Source organism: Amphibalanus amphitrite, unplaced genomic scaffold (genome assembly GCF_019059575.1).
Source record: "Amphibalanus amphitrite isolate SeventyFive unplaced genomic scaffold, NRLGWU_Aamphi_draft 000356F_arrow, whole genome shotgun sequence".
Taxonomy (NCBI): domain Eukaryota; kingdom Metazoa; phylum Arthropoda; class Thecostraca; order Balanomorpha; family Balanidae; genus Amphibalanus; species Amphibalanus amphitrite.
The window spans coordinates 584,032-606,690 of record NW_024881850.1 but is presented as its reverse complement, the minus strand read 5'-3'; the positions used below and the strand labels follow the sequence as shown (position 1 = coordinate 606,690).

The following is a 22,659-nucleotide window of genomic DNA, read 5'->3' as shown; positions in this document are numbered from 1 at the left end:
CCAGCCGTCTGGGGTCAGCCCTATACTAGCTGTAGAGTGTGTCAAGCCGTCGTCGACACATACCATGTCATAAGTTAACGAATAACGACGGGAGATAATTCCCGGTGTCAGCAGCGACGAGCTTTCAAGAGACCTCCGTCGTTCACGAAGGATTATTTCACCCGTACTTAGGAGTTAGGATCAAACAGCGTCAGCATGTATCGATTGAGAATGCGTGACCTCAGTCGACCTGGCGCGGCTTTGACCCGCTCTCTGCGTGCAGTCGGGGCTCCAAACGCAGCCGCCGCCTCGGGTGCCGCATATGAATGAGCCTTAGAGCGACGGAGACCATTGTGTGCGTCGATCGTCACGCTCAATGCGGACACAGAACAATACTGTGCGACTCTGTGTGTGTTTGACTGGTATTGTTCTACCGCGATGAATACCTGACGGCAGGCGATAGGCGTCTATAAATGTTTCCTGGATGTTGCTTATTGGGATCGACTGGTAGCGTTATTCTATTATTTATATAATTGCTTGAATATGCCAATGTATGCAAATCACCTTGCAGCACAATCGCTAAGGCAAGCCCCGAAGGGGAGCATCTGAGAGCTGAGCCGAGAGTAATTGGTGGCAGCTCAGTTCGAGCCTGTTTGGAACTCGTCATCTGACCCCGACGAAGATGGCCTGCGGGGGCCAAAACTAAGTAGATAGGAGAACCGGGTCAAGTCCGGCTGTGTGGGAATGTTAATTTTCAACACCAAATTCTGACGTTTTCTTAGAACAGGCGGCGGAGTTGAGAATCGAAGTACCAAGCCTCGCGGCTAAAGCGAACTACTTCGGGTCGGTTCATTCCCTCTCGAGACATCCGGTTTACATTTAATTGAGAATGTGGTTAAGGAACCTGTTTTTTTTTCACCAATAATGGTCATTTCACGATGGAACCGTGCAAATTATATTAGCGGGAAGTTGCGCCATCTCCCACCTCCGCCAGCGCCAGGTCGTGCCTCATCACGGGACAGGTAGTGCCACCTAGGTGCGCCGGGGAGAACTACGGGTCGCATAGTGCCACCAGATGTCGCGCACACACGACAGGAGCAGATATATGGAATTTAGAACGTGGGCGATATATTGTAACAGCGTTGATTTCTACCATGAATGTATTTTAGCAACTTACAGCGTGGGCGCAGGCACTGGAACCACAACGGCTACCACAACTGCACGTAAGTAAGTCCGACATACAACTTATGTTGGACTCGAGGCAACGCTGGCCAAGCGGCCTTTTCCGTTAGGACGTCGAGCGACGCGCAGCCATTGTTTTTTTTGTCTCCCTCTGTTCTTTCTAGGGCGTCTTTCAGAAGAGCCCAGGAAGGGGTCAGGGGTCGAGGCCAGCCAATGCCAATACACCGAACGTAATAGCTTAGCCCGGACTCACTTAGCAACCTTAACGCTAATCGAGCAAATTCAAATATCTTGTCATGTGCCATAAGTGGTTAGCACCCACACAAATCTAATCGACCATAAAAAATGTACCATATTTACGATATCATACATACCGGCCGTGCGGCTGAGTATGACACTTGCTGGATCCAGGGACTTCACTTTCATACGCAAGTCCAATGCATCAGTAAACATTCCCTTCCTTTCTAATCGACCATCCCATCATTCCTTACCTTTCTAATCGACCATCCACAAACAAAAGCAGGCCAGTCCGGTAAAACCAATGCTACAGTTCGCATATATTCATTATTCATCACACAATCATCGAATATGAGATGACCAGCAACATTTGCAATGATTCGTGAACGTTTTCTTACATTATGAGATGTCACTGACTGTTGCGCCACTACTAAGCTGACGGAAAATGTCCGATACTATGATCGATGAGGACCGAATCATGAAGCAGGAACCACCTACGACCGAAGTTAGCTAGCTTTAGCTAGCAGAAGTGTAGGAATGATAACTAGATGCCTCCTAGAGTCGTTAAGATGTTGTACGTGATGTTGCGACACGAACAGTCGATCGATGAACGCCGACTTCCACTCAACATTGAACTTAGTCGGAGTGGACTAAGTCGTTATGATGATACTTGTTCTCTTTTTGTCACACTGATCCGAGCTTAATTCAGTATACGATACAGCCCAGTCGTTTCAAGATGTCGGTTCTTCTTAAAAAAATATCGTGAAATGATGGCGCAAAGAGAGCAACCATCGTTCCTAAACATGCTGACTGCCGAGGGATCCAGACTACTTGTACAAAGCAGTGGATATTTAACCTCACATTACGTTTTCAGCCGTAGTACACTGATGTTGTAGAACCTCCGGGGGTCCCCGCACGTACATTTAATGTGTATGCAGCACATCGGACCACAGTCGACACTCAAAGAAAGCGTCGAAAACTGCTGACCTTAAAGCAGCAGGTCAGCCGTCGCTCATTTGCAGTATCGGTCCGCCTTCATCTTCGATCGCCGGTCCAGTAGTGACTCGTGCAGCCTACCTTGTTCACGCGCCGCGCGCAGCTCCTCGGCGCCTCCCTCGTGAAGACGCATCCGCTTGTCCTGGAACTTCTGGAACTGCTTGCTGTGGAAGGGTGGAGCCGGGTTAACAGTGGGGAATAAAGTGCGCAATCGATACCTAATATCGAGACCAACAAAAGCCTTTTTAGGATGAAATTATAATCAATGGTTATGTCCATCAGCGAGCACAGTACGAAGACTGACGTTATCAATTTCTACGACACGACACATATAGTGAAAGAGGTGGAAACCCCTATTACTGAGTGGCTGAGAGAATCTCGACGAGAAAATGAAAATCACACCCCTGAATGAGAGGCTAGCTATAACGCAATCCCTCTGACAAAGCACCGACTCAAAAATAAAAACCATTGCGCACCGAGCACCAAACGAGTACCTACACCCACGCCACATGAATCAGCGCAGAGCGCACATGATCAAATCAACTCGAATTAATTACATCGAGTTTTGTCACCATGAAATAGGATCCCCATGACTATCGGAACCAGCCATCACCACCCTCAACTCACACATAATTAATCTCGACTTGGTTGAGATTGCCCTCGTCCTCCTTGGGGGCCGAGCCGCCGGGGGCGACCCGCTCGGCGTGTGACCTAATACTGAGCATCTCCGGTTCGGAGGCGGTCTTTGAGCGGACTACAACGGAGTCCTCGGAGTCAGCCGAGACGAAGCGGCTGTTACCGCCCTGCAGAGCCATCTTGCCGTCCTGCGGGCGAGCAGAGGAAAACAAGAGATTGGTGAGAGGTGGTAAAGGTAATAGAGGAGAGAGAAGTAGCACGTGCCGTAAAAAAAGAACGATCCAGACGATTGACAGGCGTAAGGTTTTAGCTGGTAAAACCTCACATAAAACCGCTATCAAAATTCATTGCAAGTCCGCAGTCATATTCTAGCCCTGTCGAAAACCACTCAATGCCACGAGTTACCGATCCGAAGAACCGCAATCAATCGCTCTAAGCCACAACACCGCAGCGACACAACAGCACAACTACATTCAATGAAGTGGCCGTTTAACAACGTCCGTCACCCCTGTCGGAAGTGTCGACCGAGCCTATCGGGAGTGTCGACCGGGCCTGTCGGGAGTGTCGACCGAGCCTGTCGGGAGTGTCGACCGAGCCTGTCGGTCGCGGAGCGCCTGTTACACCGGTCGACAGCCGGCCATCCGTCGGCCCGTCGACCCCCAACCGGGATCCAGACGGATGTGTCTGTGTAGGACGGTAACGACCGCCGGTTCGGTCTGGCGACTGTTTGACTGGCCTCCGAGCGAGCGTTTGTGTGTGGTGTGGTGTGTGGCATCGGTAGAGGTAGGAATAAGTGGCGACATCTGTCTTGGACGGACAGCCGCGGGGCATGTTCCGAAAGTCTTCTCTCTAGCCGGCACTGTTAGTATTTGAGAATAATGACCGACTCTTGCGACACATACAAAATATCGCCGAGCATAAATAGCTAGGTCATCATCACGCATACTATAAAATATAAGCCAAGTATGAAGTAGACTATTTGAAGGAAGATGTGCAGAAACATAAAATAGTGCCGATCCGATATATTTAAAAGGTTACCATATGTCTATCGGGTCTAAGAAAAGGAACCCCTAATAAAGCCATCTTTCGATCAATACCACCGAACCGGCCTCATCCTCGGCACTGCAAACCATCTCTCAGCATACCTGGAAGACGGGCTCCCACTGCTCCATGGGCCCGATGGCGTCTGCTCGGCCCACCATTCGGTCTTTGGCGTCCACTCCCAGGTATTTGCCGTAGCCGGACTTGAACGCCACGCGCTGGTCGCCCACCGGGACGGCCATAAGGACCTCCTCCGGGTCGGGGCCTTCACCTGAGGGGGAGAGGTGGGGAGAATGGTAAACCAGGAATGAAACATATGGGCAAATAGGTACATCAGCTGGGACTTAATTTAGCAATAAAGTTAGGCGATCATTAATTTGAAGAAAAGGTGGAACAGGGGAGTGGTTTCAAAGGCGTTTGTAGCAAAAAAGAAATATTCTGCACTTGAACTATCGCTGCCCCACAATTATAAGCATATGGTTATTCTCCTACCCTCGGCATGTGGCGTGCCTATGGTGAAGAGACCATTGTCCAGTGCCTTGATGTAGGTTCGGTCTCCGAGTTCGATGGCGATGCTGCCGCGGATCTCAGACACTTTGAACACCGTCCACCAGCCGCCTGGAAAAGACAGAGTCTCTGGTTAATGTCATTGACATTGCTGATTTGCCTCTTAGCTAGCAAGCTATATTTCAAGCAACAAAAGCAGTAAATACCAACACCTGTTTGCACCAAATTCTATCCAAAATCAAAGTGAATATTGATGTTAAATGGAGGTTTATTTCCATCATGAGCAAACCACTAAATAATATTAAAACATAATTCAAAAGTAGCCAAGCTACGTAGTCATTGGTCACCAGTCAAGCCATCACCACAGAGCATAGCATCTGTGCCAAGATTACTTTCTGTGCAGAACCTTGTCTGCTTTACTTGTTAAATTCATCTTCCTCTCATATACAGTCTGAACTCATACCATGAACACTTGAGTCGCTCTTCCCCACAGCCACATCTAAGGTTGCATCTTCATGCTTCCTTTTGTGAGATTTCTTCTTGTGTTTCCTGAAACAAGCAGAGCAAGTTGATTAACATTCATTTGGTATGATTACGGAGCGAGCGAAGCGAGCGTAGTCTTTCCTTAGATTAACGGAAATTTCTGAGTATGAGCGGCCGGCCGGCCGGCCGGCCGGCCGGCCGTGGTCACGCTTTTGCGAGGCTTATATCTCAGCAACCACTTGACCGATTTACACGCGGTAATTTTTGTAGGGTAGCTTCATTCCTTCTACCAAGTATTGGACTATTCCCGATGCATGTGGGTGACCCCTTATGCACGTGCCACGTGCAAAACGAAGAGGTGTCACTTTTGTAATTGTTGCAATATCTCGGTAACTACTTGGCCGATTGCGCTGAAAGTTGGCATGTAGGTAGGCACCCACTAGGCACTGCATATACATGTGCCAGAGTTGGGGTGCTGCTGCACGTGCGCACGTGCAGGGGTCGTTTCCAGATCTCGAGAACGGCTGGACCGATTGCGCTCAAATTTGGTACACGGTTAGGGACCGGTTAGTAGGGTGCCGTGCACAAGTCAGTTGGGACCCATTTTGCACGTGCGCACGTGCAGGGTGCCGCTTCCAGATCTCGAGAACGGCTGGGCCGATTGTGCCCAAATTTGGCACATCGCTAGAGACCAGTTAGTAGGGTGCCGTGCACAAGTCAGTTGGAGGTACCCCCTCGCAATTTCGCACGTGCAAGGCCCACCCTCTCGCTCGCTCCGTTAGTCGCCCCAAAAGGCGTTATACTGGTGTGTATAAATGTCAGCAGACAAAATGATACAAACACCTAGCTTATTACGGAGCGAGCGAAGCGAGCGGAGTCTCATACTGAATTAAGGGAAAATCCTGAGTATGAGCGGCCGGCCGGCCGGCCGGCCGGCCGTGGGGACGCTCTTCAAAAGCTAATATCTTAGGAACGGGACATCCGATTGACAAGCGGTCTTCTTTACTGAATGTCACTTGGACGTAAAAGTTCTGCGGTGTGATGGCCACCATGCGTTCTTGCCAACCACCGCACGTGGCGCGTGGTAAAGTTGGACATTTTTTAAGAACCCCCAAAATTGCAACCTCAATAACGGCACAACGGTTGGGCCGATTGAATTGAAACTCGGTACACAGTTAGGTCTCCATCAGATAATTCAACTGCATGTGTTAAGGTTGGGGTGCTACAGCACGTGCGCACGTGCAGGGGGCGCTCCCAGATCTCGAGAACGGCTGGGCCGATTGCGCTCAAATTTGGTACACGGTTGGGGACCAGTTAGTAGGGTGCCGTGCAAAAGTCAGTTTGGACCCCGCTTGCACGTGCGCACGTGCAGTGTGCCGCTTCCAGATCTCGAGAACGGCTAGGCCGATTGCGCTGAAATTTGGCACATCGCTAAAGACTGGTTAGTAGGGTGCAGTGCACAAGTTAGTTGGAGGTACCCCCTCGCAATTTCGCACGTGCAAGGCCCATCCTCTCGCTCGCTCCGTTGGTCGCCCAAAAGGCGTTTTACTGGTTCAATATTCATGGATCATCATTTCAACAAGTTATAGAATAATAATTCAAATTGAATGCTGGCTAAGTCCTGTCGGAATGCTAAACTGGTAGCAACTTTCAAAATGAGGACCTATGCTAAAAAAGTTCAAGGTTCTATATTCTACAATGCACCTTGAACAGATTTCATTTTCACCATTTTTCAGTGCAAATGCCAGGGCTGCGGAGTCGGAGTCGGAGTCGGTCGGAGTCGACAGTTGTGACCGGAGTCGGAGTCGGAGTCGGAGTCGATTTTAGAAACCCGAGCCGGAGTCGGAGTCGGAGTCATCGAAAATCTGTCGACTCTGCAGCCCTTCTAGGTCTGCGGAGTCGGAGTCGGGAGTTGGAGTCGGTCGGAGTCGACCATTCTGCCCGGAGTTGGAGTCGGAGTCGGAGCTGGTTTTTTGAAGCCGGAGTCGGAGTCGCCGAAAATCCATCGACTCTGCAGCCCTGGCAAATGCACTATGCAGTGATATCAAAGAAGGTAGGCAATAGGCATGTTGATGTGAAGCACTTTTGACACATGCCCAAACACTAAAGATTTCTTGAAAGGTTTTTGTTTCACAAGAGCATCATTACACACACATTATCATTATGTTACCAGGCAGCATTACCTAGTCCTAACATTCAAAATTACAGTGCAATAAAGAAAATCCAGTGAAATGTGAAGAACTTTGAGAGGAAACAAATTACAAAGCCTTCAAGGCACTTTAGAATTCACGATTGGTTGACTTTGTCTAATCCAATCAGTGGTGGGCTCTCTTGGGCACCTGTGGTTATTGATAGGGGAGAGTGGGGTAAGATGCCCAGGGTGGGAAAGACGCCCCACCCCCTCTAGCGGGGAAACAAAGAATCGAACCTGGAAATTAATGTTCTTAGCGTAAAGCAGAAGCCTGCCTTGTTAACTGCACAAAAATTTGCGAAGCTCAGTGTGGCAACGGCTGGCTGGTGATTGCATGTTTTTTATTTGCTGCTTTCAAAAAATATTTTGGCGTCAAAACATTGTAAATATCAAAAAAGGTAGATAATTTTTGCGTCCCTTGCTATAGTCGTGATACATTAACATGCGTGTACTGTGTCCCAAACAGTTTGTTTCAGGGTGTAGTTTTATGGCTAACAAATTGTGCTGATTTAATGTTACTTCGGTACCTTGGGGTAAGATGCCCCCTGTCCTGATGGGGAAAGACGCCCCCCTAAATCCGTAGGCTGTCCTTCAAGCAGCCCGTCAAATCATGTATTACATACTTGTGATGAGAGACAAAAGCCGATCTGGGACTATTGAGAGTCCGGTACGGTCGGGTGCTCCCCATGCCGGTCTCTCGGCCCACACAGCGACTTTTTGGGCGGCATCTGACTCTGAGAGCCCTCACGACGGCCTCTGTGGGCCCCATTATTGGTTCTATGGCCCCTCACGACATCCTTTGAGGGCTCCCACGTTGGCTCCACGGGCCGCGCTGGCATCTGAGGTCCCCACGATGGGCTCGAGGGCCCTCAAGCATCATGAAGACCTATAAGGGCCCCACAGTGGTCTCCGAACGCCACCACGGAGGCTTGCTTGGCCACGCTGGACTATGATGGCCCTAACAATGACCTCTGAAGCCCCTTACGACTACTTTTGAGGGCCCTTACGATGACGTTTGGTGTCTACTGCAGGCTCGAAGGGACTACTGATTCGTTCAGGCGATTCACGTGCCTATTTATGTCACTTTTAGTGCAGGGGGCATCTTACCCAGCGCCAGGGGGCGTCTTTTCCACCCTGTGGGGTAAGATGCCCCCTTTCACTTCTTCAGGAAAATGCTTGATAGCAAAAAAAAGTTATCATATTTCAGGCACGAAAGTGTGATATTTTTGGAGAAAAATGATGTCGGCTTCCGTTGAAACTCCAAGTTTTGGCTTTTCGATCGTCATTTTCGAATAATATATGACATAGTCAAACCCTGGGCATCTTTCCCCACTCTCCCCTACCATTGATACAGGGTTATTGATACAGTTATTGATTTGTGGTTATTGATACAGGGGACTGATGCATCCCTTCAATATTGATACTTTGATTTTTTTCTAAGCCACCTTTCTTTTACCACACAAAAAAAATGAGATGCAACAAGCAGCATGCTATTGCTGAGTTGTATCAAATGTTGACAATGCAAGCCATTTGCAAGAATTCAGAAAACATGGAAGTTTCAGTTAAAAGGACCAAACATGGCAAAATAGCAGCAACTTTATTGAATTATTTGAAATACAATAGCTTTGATGACTCTGGACTGATGACGGTACAGCAAAATGAGACAAAAATGGAGCCAGAACAATTAAGCCTGCATTTGGAAAGGCTGTTTTTCATGTGGAATTCTTCATAAAACCGACATCAACATAAGAGGGTAAATATTTACTTTAGGACCGGCACACTTTTTCAAAGGGAAATTTTCGACAATCTTCCATTATTTGACATCCTAAATCAAGAAATGATACTTACATGTCACCAAAACTGCAAAAAGTCACACAAAAACTTGATAAAATCCAGCCATCTCACCGCGCGTCACGTAACGTACACTGACGAAATTATACGAATGCGGCGATTACGATATAAACGTGTTTGCGCCGTTGCCATTTGCGAAAAGGAAAAATATGTGCATGTTTAATTCAATGAAAATGACGTCATAATACCAAAAAAATACATATTGGCGAAATTTAAATGGTTAAAAATTGGGTGATATGGGGTAGGATAGCAAATTAAACACGGAAAAAATTATCAGAACATAACCTAACCTTACCTAACCTGACCTACTGATATTTGCCTACCCGGGGATAAGGAAAAAGTTGCTCGCATGAATAGATTGCAAGCAATGGTAGGTCAAATATTTTTAGGTTAAGTGATTGTGCATTAGGCTTCAGGCCTTCGGCCTGAAGCCAAATACACAACCACTTAACCTAAAAATATTTGACCTACCATTGCCTGTAATCTCTCCTAAGGCATTGCCTTCGGCACTGCCGCTGCTTCGCGACGAGAAATTTCATGACGTCACTTTCCTCACAGTTGAATAGCATCGTTAATATGTATTCACTAAACCTTGGAGCGCAGTGCGTGGCCGGTGGAGTACGCAGTCGGTGGGATCTACGGCGGTGACGGTTAATATTGTATTGGTGCATTGTAACTTGTTTGTGCCATGAATGACTATCAGCTATGAAATCAAAAGGTCAAATTATGTCATGCGATATGCTTCTTACTATCACTTGGGGTTCGTGACGAAAGTAATGGCTGCCGGTCCTAAAGTAAATAAATACCCATAAGAGTATCACAAAACGTGAGGAGTCCCAAAGTATTCTGCAACATGGGCCTGCCCGAACAACGGCTTCATGGGGAACTCTAGCATAGAAATACCAGGCAAAAAACATTTTATGAATGCACAATAAGCAGTTCATGCTGCACATGATATAAAATACAAATATTTAGCAATTTAGCATGTTGCCACAGACTGAGACGTTGCAACCACCTCGACTTACTTCTCCTTTTCACCTTTAAGCTTGAGCTTCCCAACTTTCACTTTGGCATATTCTGACATGTTTGCCTGTAATCACAAAGTTTTTTTTACGATAATAAGCACAGCAAAAAGCAGTAAGAAAGAATTATAATTACTTAGCTAAACCAGGGGTAGCCAGTAACAGTTGGTAGCATTAGGCCAAATGGGCGCTCAAAAACTACTACCCCATAGGGTTTCCATGTTAAATCGACCTTTTTCAAGCGAGCCCCACACGTAAACTAAAAGATAAAGTGCCAATATTATTGTGGGGAAAGGTAGCCTCAAGCTTCCTCTACAATCTTTTTATCTAGCGTTTTTCGATGCGGAGGCCATAACAGGTCCAAAAAGCATTGGGCGCTGCCCGAGGTACCAAAATCCCCTCCATAAGAGCACTAGTTCCTGCGCATGCGCACATTGCCTCAGCCCTGTACTAGCGTAAGCTGGTGATACTGCTCATGGACTAGATCAGCCAATGAGCGTCCCCGATTACATTAATAGACGTCGCTAGCATCACGTAAATCCTGCTTGCGAACACATTTTAAGAATGAAACAGCTGCGCCATTTCCGCCTTCCATAGATTCCTTCCATCTTAGTATCAACTATAGGCTTTTCAACTAACTTTATGCTAAGTTTTAAACTATGGTTAGTATGTTATTTCTGGTTCATATAATTTAAAAATAACTGCTTTATGAATTTGACTTTACTCGTCAGAATGGAATACACTATTTATTCCATATTCAAAAAATATATCACCTTCCATGTAATTCATCCAGGTAAAATGGGCGCTTTCCGCGTCGTTGGTGTACCCGTTGTTCTATATACCCTGAGCTAAACAGCTATTACAATAGTGTTTCAAAATTAATGGAGTTCAGAGCCAGTTTCAGGAACTTGATCAACAATGCTAAAAACACTTGTTGCCTGGTAATTTGTAAATTATTTTGCCGATTGCTAGGCAACAAGCTGCTTACAGTTTGTAGTGTACATTATTGAACATATTTACGTATTAAATGAATCGTCACAAATGCGCTGTTGTTGTATGATATTAGCGCTTCTAGATGAGATATGGTAGCACGACTAGGAAAATTCCGTTCTTTGCGGCTCCTTCATAGGCTCCTTGCATCCTGCCTGCCTATCATGTTATCATGGATGAAGGAGAACCTGGATTGGAAACTAACAGCTGATTGCGTTCCCTTCGGTAAGTGCCCGAGGGCACGCGCGGCGGCAGCGGGAGCCGCGTCTGCCGCGCATTCACTGGCGCCGCGTAAGCGTTCACCGGCGCCGCGTAAGAGAAAAACACTAGAAATGGCCCTCTTTTTCAAGGTCGCCTGTATTCGGCCCTCGTGTACGACTTTTGTGCGGAACGGACAATAATAGTTTTGATCTCATTCGATAGCCTGATCAATTTTGTTTGTCGTAAGTAGCTTCTAAACCTAAAAATAAATCCGCATTGCGGTCTAATACCCGTTTCAAAACATGCCACCCCGCGTCCCCCATAGGCCGCGGGAGTTTCCAGTCCCGATACTTACCGAACGCTAGGTGGCAGGTCGATCGCCCGGAACGCTGCCCGTAATGTTGAAGGAATAGGAGTTTCCTATCCAGGTTCTTTCATCCATGATGTTATCATTTGTGCTGTAATCGTTTACGTAATGTGCATTTTTCATGGATGAGACGGAATGAAAACTAAAAAATGAGGATTTTTCATAAAAGTAGTGGCCGACATGCCGGTGCAATGTTGGAAGCGTAAAAACAGGGGTGGACAATTGTGCCGAGTTGGGGTAGCACGAGCTTTCCCAATTCCACGCCGGCTGCGCCGGCTTGGCTTTGGAGCCGCACCAGACGGCGGAGGTCAAGTCACCGTTAGGGCGGCGGCGGATTTTCTGCGCCCGTGCAACCCCAACTCGGCATATTTCTCCACCCCTGCGTAAAAATGAAAATGCACCAAATGTCCCCCTTGAATCTGCCAGTGTGCTTGTTCCACTTGAACCTCCATGTGGTACATTTTTTTTCTTGACACGCCTGACACGTTTCACGAAATCTCAAATCAGCAAACGCATCGCACACTGGGTTATCCATTGTATTATGGTCAGACCGGCACTTGTAAAATAAATTAACACCGTCTACGAACTGGCATAAGCATTTAAACGGGTGCAGCGATCCATAGCAGGAAAATATAAACACTTCTTACAGGTAAAAGTACTTACATTTTTCACATGTGCAGTGCAGCTGCTGTCCACCTCTCGTGGACACGCGACAAAACAATAACGGTCTGCACTGACGGGAAGGCGGCACCAGAAAACGATCGAGTGCGTAACCACTGGAGAGGGCCACCCTCACCACCAGCGATGAGTGTCACCAGTCACCACTCGGGCACCGTCCAAGCACCACTGTTCACCATCAGCCCATCTCCAGCACAACGGGAATGTTACAGATTCGTCGCACAGAACACCACCGCACCATTCACCGGCGGGCGAAGGGTTCCACATACAGTATTCGGTTTTTGTTCCACTGTCACCGGCAGTTTTATGCAACTCCGCAACTCGAACGACCTGCCTCCGAATATACAGGCGCGGGGACGCTTCACAGCACACGACTCTGGACTCCGGTCCGACTCACCACTGGACTCTCACAAAGCAGCTGACGGAGTCGAGTCATTTGTACCACCTCAGTCAGACCTCACACTTCCCTCACATACGCAGTTCGCACACTCGGAGACATAAAAATCACAGACAGCCCGTGCGGGCCGGAAAACACACCCTGATGACGTCACTGCGTCACCCCGTGACGTCACTAGCTCATGACGTCACGCCGGGAGGTCAGAGCACCGTTGCGCCGCTACACGGTCCACTTTTTGAGTGCAGACACGCCGAGTTTCAGCCAGCTGCTGCGCGGTACCATGGCCTGCTGAAAGCCCTCCGAACCGGCCAGTACACAGGCTCCCAGGTACGCGGCGTGGTACCGATACGGCGACGCGTGTACCTGTAGAGAGCAAGAGATGCGTCAGATACATATATCTATGTGCGCAGCGGTGGGGTACCGGTATGGGAACGCGTGTACCTGTGGGCAGTATAGTGTACCTTTGACGGATGCCCAGGTAGGCGGCAGATGGTACCGGTGAGGACTGAGGAGAGGCGTGAACCTTAGGATTCATCTAGGTATGTGAGCCTATTCACGAGTCTGGACAAACATATTGTTCTGCTGGTCAGACACAATGGTGACAAATACAAGTAACCACCGTACTTGTGCCACACAATTCCGAGAAGCAAAAATTAAACGTTAAAAACGTTATAGTCACAATGTTTCAAGTCACAAGTAAAGAAGTTCCAGATGCTCAAGCTAAAAAGTATATTTTATATCCACAAATTATTACCATTACGATAAAATAACGTACATGTAGAACCCGTCTGATAAGTGACCTGTGGCCCCACTGACCTTGGGCGTGACCGAGGGTGGCGTCAGCTTATCCATCTCGGCCTGCAGTCGCTCGGCGAAGCCCGGCAGCAGGGTGACGCCGCCGGCCAGGTAGATGGAGCGCACCATCTCCTTACGAATGTCCACGCTGCACTCCTGTGTGACGTCACAGAAAAACGACCGGTCAGAGCGCTCTACTCTACAGTCTACACTGAAACAGCGATAACTGAAGTGGAGACGCGTTCAAAATTGACAGTTTCGACATCATGAACTATTGGCAAACAGCTCATAAAAACGTTTATTTAATCGGACGCTATCGTTTACAAGTCCTGCGTTATCAGAGTTTACTTATGGTGCAATATAACCATAGTTACATTCGTTCACATGATCTAAGCACGCCAAAGATCACGATGGAATTCGAACTTCGCATTCCAGATACGCCTTCAATCATCGATCCGCCTCTAAGGGCGGGTATTTGCACAAAACATACCTGAACTGCCTTGTGGACGAGCTTGTGGACGCCCTTGTTGTCCAGTCCCCAGGCGTCGGGGTTGAAGAGGCCCTCTGTGGCCTGGAACCGGCCGCTGTCGAGGGTGATCCGCCTGTGAGGGAAGGGAGACGATCAGACGAGTTACATGATGTCACAATGAAGTATATCTAAAGTGTTTCTGCTAAGTTTTGACACATAAAGGTACTTGCCACTTCTTTATCTACCAGTATAACGCCTTTTGGGGCGACTAACGGAGCGAGCGAGGGGGTGAGTCTTGCACGTGCGAAATTTCGAGGGGGTACCTCCAACTGACTTGTGCACGGCACCCTACTGACCGGTTTCTAGCGATGTGCCAAATTTGAGCACAATCGGCCCAGCCGTTCTCGAGATCTGGAAGCGGCACCCTGCACGTGCGCACGTGCAAAATGGGTCCCAACTGACTTGTGCACGGCACCCTACTAACTGGTCCCTAATCGTGTACCAAATTTGAGCGCCATCGGTCCAGCCGTTCTCGAGATCTGGAAACGACCCCTGCACGTGCGCACGTGCAGCAGCACCCCAACTCTGGCACATGGATATGCAGTGCCTAGTGGGTGCCTATCTACATGCCAACTTTCAGCGCAATCGGCCAAGTAGTTACCGAGATATTGCAACAATTACAAAACTGTCACCACTTCGTTTTGCACGTGGCACGTGCATAAGGGGTCACCCACATGCATCGGGAATAGTCCAATACTTGGTAGAAGGAATGAAGCTACCCTACAAATTTTGTTTGTTTTTTGTTTGTTTTGTTGGGTTAGGCCCTTTCGGTCCAATTAGACCATTTCAGAGCCGGGAGGATGATAGGATATAGGGGGAGACATTGGTCTGGGCAGGCACCCTAGTGAGTCGCCGGGGCTGAGCCCGTCCAGAGGACAGGCCACCCAGCCTCAAGGCACTCACTGCACCCGGCTACGGGGTGCGCTCCCTCGGGAGCAGCGGTGCCGCTCCAAGGGAGCAGCCCGCATGAGATAAAGTTGCCTGTCCAGCCCGGAGGGGGGTTGTGGCGTGGAGGAGAAGGATTTCAGTATCCTGAGGATAGAAGCACGGATAGGTGAACCCTACAAAATTTACCGCGTGTAAATCGGTCAAGTGGTTGCTGAGATATAAGCCTCGCAAAAGCGTCCGCACGGCCGGCCGGCCGGCCGGCCGGCCGCTCATACTCAGAAATTTCTGTTAATCTAAGGAAAGACTACGCTCGCTTCGCTCGCTCCGTAATCACGCAATATCACGGCATTTCGCTTTCAGGCCATGCGGCGCAGTATCACTCCAGGCGCTTACTACTAGTGCCATCTAGTGGCTGGAATATAAGTTAGCAGGAACGCCGCCAGACGTCCACTAAAACAATCTTGTTATTTAACACCGCACACATTTTCCGAAACGAGTAGCCAGCTCCTCGAGCCATGCTGTCTGTCTCTGCGTTACTCACTTCCACGAGACGTTCTCCCCGAGGAACTCCTTCACGGAGACGGTCTTCTGCACGCTGGCCGGGTCCTCAGAGAACTGCCTCAGGTCAGCGCCATACTGCTCCGAGACGAAGCAGAGGCGCTCCATGACGTAGCGCAGCAGCAGCGACTCCACCTCCGTGACCAGGGAGTAGTGTTTCTGCAGCAGGAAGTGCCGCAGGTGGTCCTGTATCCGCGCGCCGCCGTATGGTACCCGGGATACGCCGCCCTCCACGATGTAGCCTGTGGTGAGAGATGGGGAGGTGGTCAGAAGGGTATACGTCGGGTTTGGTAGGTTTGTTGTCCGTCGCTTGAAATGCGCTGAGCAGAAATGTTATTTAACTGTAACATAGGAGATAACCGGTCCGAACTATTTTTCCTGTTGAAGATAATGCGAATTACTGAATAATAACTGAATAGCGTCTATAAAAGGGTGATGGCTATTGTGAGCAATATTTCTCTCATCTATACTTCGATATCATATGATAAAATCCTGATCCTAATCCTGATCGATATCATCAACAGATTGTTGCCTTGTTGACCCACACAAACAAGATAACCCCGCACAGGCCATATCAGCCTGAGATATCGATTCGCTCACCATCAATAACGGGCACCACATCCATCCTGTCGCCGACATCGACCACCACGCCACTGGTGGCGTTGTAGGACCACATGGCCAGGATGCTCTGGTGGGTCAGGTTGACGCCCTGCGCGCCGAACTTGTCGAACAGCAGACGCAGGATCTCCCCGAGTGTGGCCGTGTTGAAGCTGCGCGGCAGGCTCAGCTGCACGCAGTAGTCGGACGGGTTGATGCGCAGTTCGCGGAACGTCAACTGGAGGAGACCTGACAGCGCCTGCACGTCCACGGAGTGCTTGGTGATCTTGCTGGAGGGGCGGAGGGGGAAGGAGAGGGTGCCACCGGCGCGGGCCTCCGGTCGGAGCGCTGCAGAGCCAAACACTGGCGCTCCGCCGTCCCGGGAGGTCACCATGGCTGCCGGGAAGAACAGCTGCGGCAGAGTGGCTGCGGGGGAATAGAGAACTTACGTCATTGGAGGATCAGACGCAAAATGAGACAGCGCAGAATACTGATTACTGATCTTGAAGTCAGCAAATCCCTGGACAGTCAACTGTGCTATCTGCATGGGCTTATCTAAATAGAAGAGAGCAACTTCTTATGACACAAAACCAGCAAAACCTTGACATCACAACAAGAAGACACATCTTCATCGTCCACCGACCACTACACTTCATCCTTCCATTCCTCAGTGGCCCATGACCAATGCGTCACCCTATACAGTATACACTCCATTACCCCCACTCACGCTGCTCATGAAGGACACCGGCGCGGATGGACGAGCTGCCCAGGTCGATGACCACGCAGCGCCGGCTGGTGGTGACGCCGACCGGCACGGGCACCGGCTGCACATAGGTGGCGTTGTAGTCCTCCACGGTGTGGGAGAGTAGAGCGCGCGTCCACCGCTCGGCCTCCGGGCGGCTGTTGCAGCGCACCACCACGTACCGCCCCTTCTGCGGAGTCGCGGGGGAGAGGGACACTGAGGGCACTGGGGACGAACCTTTTGAGGGAGGAGGGACGTCACTGGACGTCGAACCACCGAGTGAAATGACGTTGAATTGGGTTTTAAGTCTCAAATACACAAGCATCGAAGAAACATTTTTTTAACAGGAATTGCATTAAAAAAGAAGAAATAATGTAAATCGCCAATAGATAAAGACGCATGAGACAAATAGCTACTGCGATCATCGCAACTTAGCGCCAGCCATAGTATTCACAAGCACACATGTAAATCGCGATATCCATCAGCATTAGTGGACAGTAGACTCTGTCGGTTAGATAGCGAAGCGGTCAGAAGGCATGTTGATGTCTCGTTTGACTCACCCCATCATCCAGGCCGATCATGGGAAGCGTTTGAGGCACCTGCACCACCGAGAGCGCGAACCGCGGGAACGGGCAGACGGGCATTGTTAGATGCACGCGAGCGGAGGGACAACAACCAGAGAGATGTGTTTATGTATGCTCAGAAGGGCACGGTAGGGTCGTAGCCTGGAAGACGAGTATGTTGTTTTGTAAACGATAGGTAGAATAAGTGCTTAGACAATAAGTAACGTTGGGATGGCTTTGAAGTCAGAAGAATGCTTCGACTTTTGATGAATTAGTTATACTTCACGATCGTCTTTCAGCTACGATCCTATGACGCTCATTGTATTTATGGAAAACACAGTAGTTGCAATGTAAGCATTCAATCAAGACTTAGCTCATAGGTAGAAAAGTAAGACATATGTTAATATCATAATATTTGTCCAATATCATTTTTTAATGTGGCATTCTTCGCAAATAAGAAAAACAGAGAAAAAAGTTTAAAATCAGTTGAAAAGCAATTACTGAGTACGCCTGGCTTATCAGAAGCCGTCAAACTTATTCAAACAACGTATAATATTCGAAATGAATGCCAGTTACTTCGTTGCCGGATAGACACCTAAAACTCATGCTTAAGTATCGAACAGAAAGTTCAGAAAAGGGACCAGAGAGAAGCACATGTGATATTTCGGAAAAGCGCAAGATGTCATTGGCTGGAGTTCAAGATGTCATGCCATCAGAGTTAATGAAATTCATCGGATTATTGAGGTCGTAACAGAAGTGAACGCACCATTAAAGAAGGTTTTCACCAGTTTAATTTGTCAATCATCATCCGATATCCATGCAATTCAATCAGTTCCGACACACGTATGCCAAAACTTCTGAAGCCAGGCAGCTCTTCGGGAGGTTTGCCGTTATTAACAGTTCAATTGGAGCAGTGGCAGCAGTAGCAGCAGCAGCAGCGACTATACATACGGCTCCCTCCACCAGGCCGATCGTCGTTAGCGACTTACCCCATCGTCGATCCCGACGACTGACGACTCCATGGCCTCCACGTGGCCCCCCATCAGCTGCAGCACCATGCTCGGCTTCTCCGTGGTGTTGGTCTGCCGACAAAAAAGTTAAAACGTTAAACCACTGATCATCCACAGAGACATACAGGGGGTTATTTGTATCAGAGGGTCGAATATGGTAGGCTCGACTCGACCGATGTTTTTTTTTTTTTTTTGACTGCGGCAAAGCTCGTTTCCCAGTGTTTCCGCGCCGACTTTGCGGAAATCCCAGAGGTCACCTGGCTATTTCGGGTTACGGCGCAAGCTGAGAGTTCATTCACCACCACGCCATTACTGCAGAAGTGAGCCTACCGTCTATTGTGACGGTGACGGTATTCAAGGACACGGCTCTGCCGCATTGTTTGTTCGTGCCTTGTTTTATTGTCCCCACATTATGATGAAAACACGAGTCAAAAGTACCCAGTACATGAACGGAAACAATTATCGACAGTTTCCCAAACACGAATCACACATGCACGAGTGAGTTTGAATAGCTTATCACAGCAAAAGGTCACCTACCTGATAGTAGTAGAGGAAGCCGTCTTTGGCCTTGAAGTAGCGCCGCTTCCAGGCGTTCCAGAAGGTGGCCTTCTTTCTGCCGGACGGCAGCTTCTCCAGCCAGCCCTCGATGTTGACGTAGCCCTTTTCCTGGTCCTTGGGACGCTGGGCAGGCTCCGGCACATCGTACAGGCGACTGACGAGTGTGGTCTGGAAGGCCCGGGGCACAGAGCGACGAGTCATAATCGAGCTCACAAAAGTTCGCTTCATACATGACGCAAATTTCCTTTTGGGATAATAAAGGGTCAAACTAAACCACGAAGACAGAAACAAAAGTATCGACCTCACAGCAGGTTCGCTTCATACATGACAAAAAAGAAATCATTGAGGAATAATACCTTAAGGGTCAAAGGAAGTCATAACGACAGAAACAAAACTATCGATCAGGGGCTCATTGAATGGTGAGACAAATAGAATAGTGGATTGGGGAAATATCCAACATAGTCCACGATATTTACGGAGCGCGACAACCGTCATGGCTTATCTACGGTAATCGAGGTTGTTCTCGCTGCTCTTGAAGCTTAAACACAGGGACGTCAAGACGGTGCCAAACATTGCAAGGGTGACGTTTATGACTAGTATCAGACGAGGGGAAGTGTTTTGATAACGGCATGTACTTTGAGTGGTGCATCCTAGACCCTTCCTACATTCAAGGCACGAACTGTGTGATTTACGATCTTCCCATCTTGGCTGCATGGTGTTGATAAGAACGTCTGAGCATGAGTAGATATACAACACAAAGCCTCCCCTGTTCCCTCATACTCACCGGGTCCCACGAGAGCGTCGTTATCTTCTGTTTCAGCATGCGTTCGTCCACCTCTCCAAACTTATCGTAGATGGCCTCCACGGGATCATCCGGGATGTACACCTTCTTAGATCCAGCGCTGCTGCGGGCCGGTGACCCGACGGATGACCTCTGACCTCCCGCTGACACCGGGCTGACCCGCTGACTGCTGACCGGCGCCGGGTCAGCGACCTTCAGCTGCTGCTGAGGACGCTCAGCCGTCTTCACCTCAGCCGCCATTTTGTTTACCGGCGGTGACCTCTCTTTGAAGCGCCGAGGGGCCTCTGGGGGCGGCGCCGCCGACTCGAACTGCGACTTGAGCGCCTTCACTGACGGTAGCAGCTTCTTGATCTTGGTCGGACTGTCGATGGTCTTGGAGGAGTCGTCGGCTCGGCGCGGGGCCTCAGTGGCGTCTGACCACGTTTTGCCGTCCACCTGCGGCGATGAGAGATGGGTGGGTCAGACAGGTCACGGCAGGTGATCGCAGACACTGATACTCCCCCTCCGCCGAGGAGCGCTGCCACAGACTGCCACCTCGCCGGGCGGCGATCAGAGACTGAGCAGGCTTTCTCAGCGGAGGCGGACAGATAATATCAGAGGCGTGACCAGGCTCCGTGTCAGCTCAGCGGCATGACGGAATTGGGCGGCACGGTTCGATTTAAATGCAGACCTCCGCAGCTGCAGGAGGCTTATTACATTGATTGGAGAAATCGGTGCAGTTGCGAGCTAGTGACCTGTGGACGGGAAAGTTGCGGAAAGTCGGGGAAATCGAGCTCGTCTGGCCATAGCCCTTTTGAATAGCTTGCAAAGCAAGTACCTATCCACTCAGCGCGATATGTAAAAATAAGTAATAACAAGTTGCATGCTCTCCAAACGGCGATAAGATGGATCTATTGGTAACGAGCAGCGCATGTCCCACTCAAGAGAAATAAGTGCATGTGTCACAAAAAGTTTGCACAACACTTCAGTCACACCAACCAATGTCCCGGCCCATACAGATAACGGCAACGTTTCGCACTGAGCACCGGGAATCACTTATTGCAACGCGACCAGCCTACCACTGCCGGACAACCCCACACCAGGGAAGCCGCGCTGCCACTGTCCAGTTTCACTGATGCGGAACGGGGCATGATCCAGCACAGCTCTCCCTCACTCCTCTCCTCTCTATAGGCACACTCCCACTCTGCCTACCACTCCCGCTCTACTCAGAGGCCCATCCCCCTGATCACTCCCTCGATCGTTTCCAGTATCTCACCACTGCACACTCGGTTCGCATCGGCCCTTCCATGACCGTCGACCGGCACGGCGTCGCCCTGACTGGGGACTGTCAGTGGTATACGATCGACGGTGGCGGCGGCGGCGGGGGCGGGGGCGGGGGCGGCTGCAGTCACACCGTTACCGCACGATGCACAGAGCTCAAAGTGCCACCGCCGCCGCCGCCACCGCCGCCGCGCCGAGCGAGGGAGCCACAGCGCCAGTGTTCCACTACACGGTCTGGTGCGTGCCGTATTGTCTGCCACGACAATCCCGGCGCACTATGCGGCGCTGTGCTGCCGCCGGATAGCGGTACGGCTATGGCGCAGTGGGGACGATTGAGCGAGGGGGTGGGTGGGAGGGGAGGGACTGGTCAGAGAGGGATGGGAGTGGGTGGGTGATCGGAACGTATGGTTCGAATGTTAGAGCCAATGCAAGGTGGAGTGTGAAAGATTCAGGAGCAGAAATTGGCGAAGCAAACCCTCAACTTCCCCCCTTTCCAGATGCGTTTTCGGCCACGTTCCTCAAAAGTGCTTCTTCGGAACTGCCTCGCTTCCCGGTATGAAAGTAACGATCAAACTTCCTTCCAGCTCCTTTTGTTGCAAGTTTAATGAATTTCTGAGACTGACACGTAACACGCAATCGCGAAGAAACCCGATGGGCTCTGCAGTCTCATGCAGTCCAAAGACAGAATTCGTTATGAAGCGGAGTTATGTGCTCGAGTATTCATACCCAAAACATAACCTGAGTAGCTTGTCTAACGTAGGCCCTCGTATATACCCATTTCAAGGCCCGCTAGCTTCTAACACACGCTGGCGCTCTCTGTTATTGACCTCCCTGAGCTAGTGCGTAACGAGATACAACAAACTCACGTCAACATGTAACCAAGACCCGAGGTAGTATGATCAGATCATAGCAACACCACAGCTTTGCCTGGGCTGGAAGTGCAGACCAAAGTCTAGTGTGCAGGCTAAACCACAGTCAAAGTCATCTGATCCTGTCAGTGGACGTAAATTTGGTGAAATCATATACTACACGAGTGGGATTGGGGTGGGGCGGTATCGGGTGTGTATGTAATATGGGAGCACTGGCGGCTCGTGCTACACGAACGAGGCCTCTCCTCGCCCCTGACCCCTCCCCTGCAGTGGGGGACGGCAGGTGAGGGGATCGATTACCGGGGAGGGAGAGGGGAGAGGTAGCCTGATACGGACAGGACCGGTGTGCAGAGAGAGAGGATGGGGGGGCGGTAGAGGAGAGGAGTAACCACTGGTAACGGTACTGGGTCTGAGCTGGGAATGAGCAGGGCGAAATGAGACGAGAGGAGGCATAATAGGCGAGTTGTAGTGGTTGGAGCTAATTATGAACCACTTTTCGTCGTAAATTATCACCGCAATTACGACAAGACTGAGCTGTTGGTTGGAAGTGCCGCTGTCATCTTGAGACGACCACTGGCCTGACCAGTGCCTATTTGCATGCTGATGATGCAGCAGCAAAAACAACGAGCAATGCTCGGTCTAGAAGCAAGACCACCAAGGATCATACGGGAAACTCCAGTGCTAACCACTGGTTATCACTCCACAGCATCGCTTCCCCTGGAGTGTCCCT

The 22,659-nt window shown here is 49.7% G+C and overlaps 2 protein-coding genes across 6 annotated transcripts in view; both read right to left on the bottom strand.

The window, feature by feature from the left end:
* Positions 1-1,699: 1,699 nt before the first annotated feature.
* On the bottom strand, positions 1,700-10,276 carry LOC122389387 (protein FRG1-like). Its single transcript, XM_043381325.1, has 6 exons — positions 10,129-10,276; positions 5,042-5,127; positions 4,564-4,689; positions 4,176-4,342; positions 3,022-3,218; positions 1,700-2,558 (listed from the first exon to the last, which is right to left on the bottom strand). Exons 1-6 carry the CDS (start codon positions 10,185-10,187, stop codon positions 2,411-2,413), a joined length of 783 nt encoding a protein of 260 aa, XP_043237260.1. The 5' UTR covers positions 10,188-10,276; the 3' UTR covers positions 1,700-2,410.
* Positions 10,277-12,203: 1,927 nt separating this feature from the next.
* Positions 12,204-22,659, bottom strand: part of LOC122389384 — an 80,282-nt gene continuing 69,826 nt past the window's right edge. For 3 of the 5 annotated variants that reach the window (XM_043381318.1, XM_043381320.1, XM_043381322.1), the window contains 10 exons: positions 19,783-20,235; positions 18,978-19,166; positions 18,420-18,512; positions 17,428-17,466; positions 16,853-17,057; positions 16,129-16,551; positions 15,512-15,770; positions 14,044-14,155; positions 13,575-13,709; positions 12,204-13,121 (listed from right to left, as the gene is read on the bottom strand). In XM_043381318.1, coding sequence (XP_043237253.1) covers positions 12,978-13,121; positions 13,575-13,709; positions 14,044-14,155; positions 15,512-15,770; positions 16,129-16,551; positions 16,853-17,057; positions 17,428-17,466; positions 18,420-18,512; positions 18,978-19,166; positions 19,783-20,235 — 2,052 coding nt within the window. In that variant the 3' untranslated portion in view covers positions 12,204-12,977. The remainder of the gene's footprint in view (positions 13,122-13,574; positions 13,710-14,043; positions 14,156-15,511; positions 15,771-16,128; positions 16,552-16,852; positions 17,058-17,427; positions 17,467-18,419; positions 18,513-18,977; positions 19,167-19,782; positions 20,236-22,659) is intronic. The other 2 variants (XM_043381319.1, XM_043381323.1) reach the window with 1 other exon arrangement.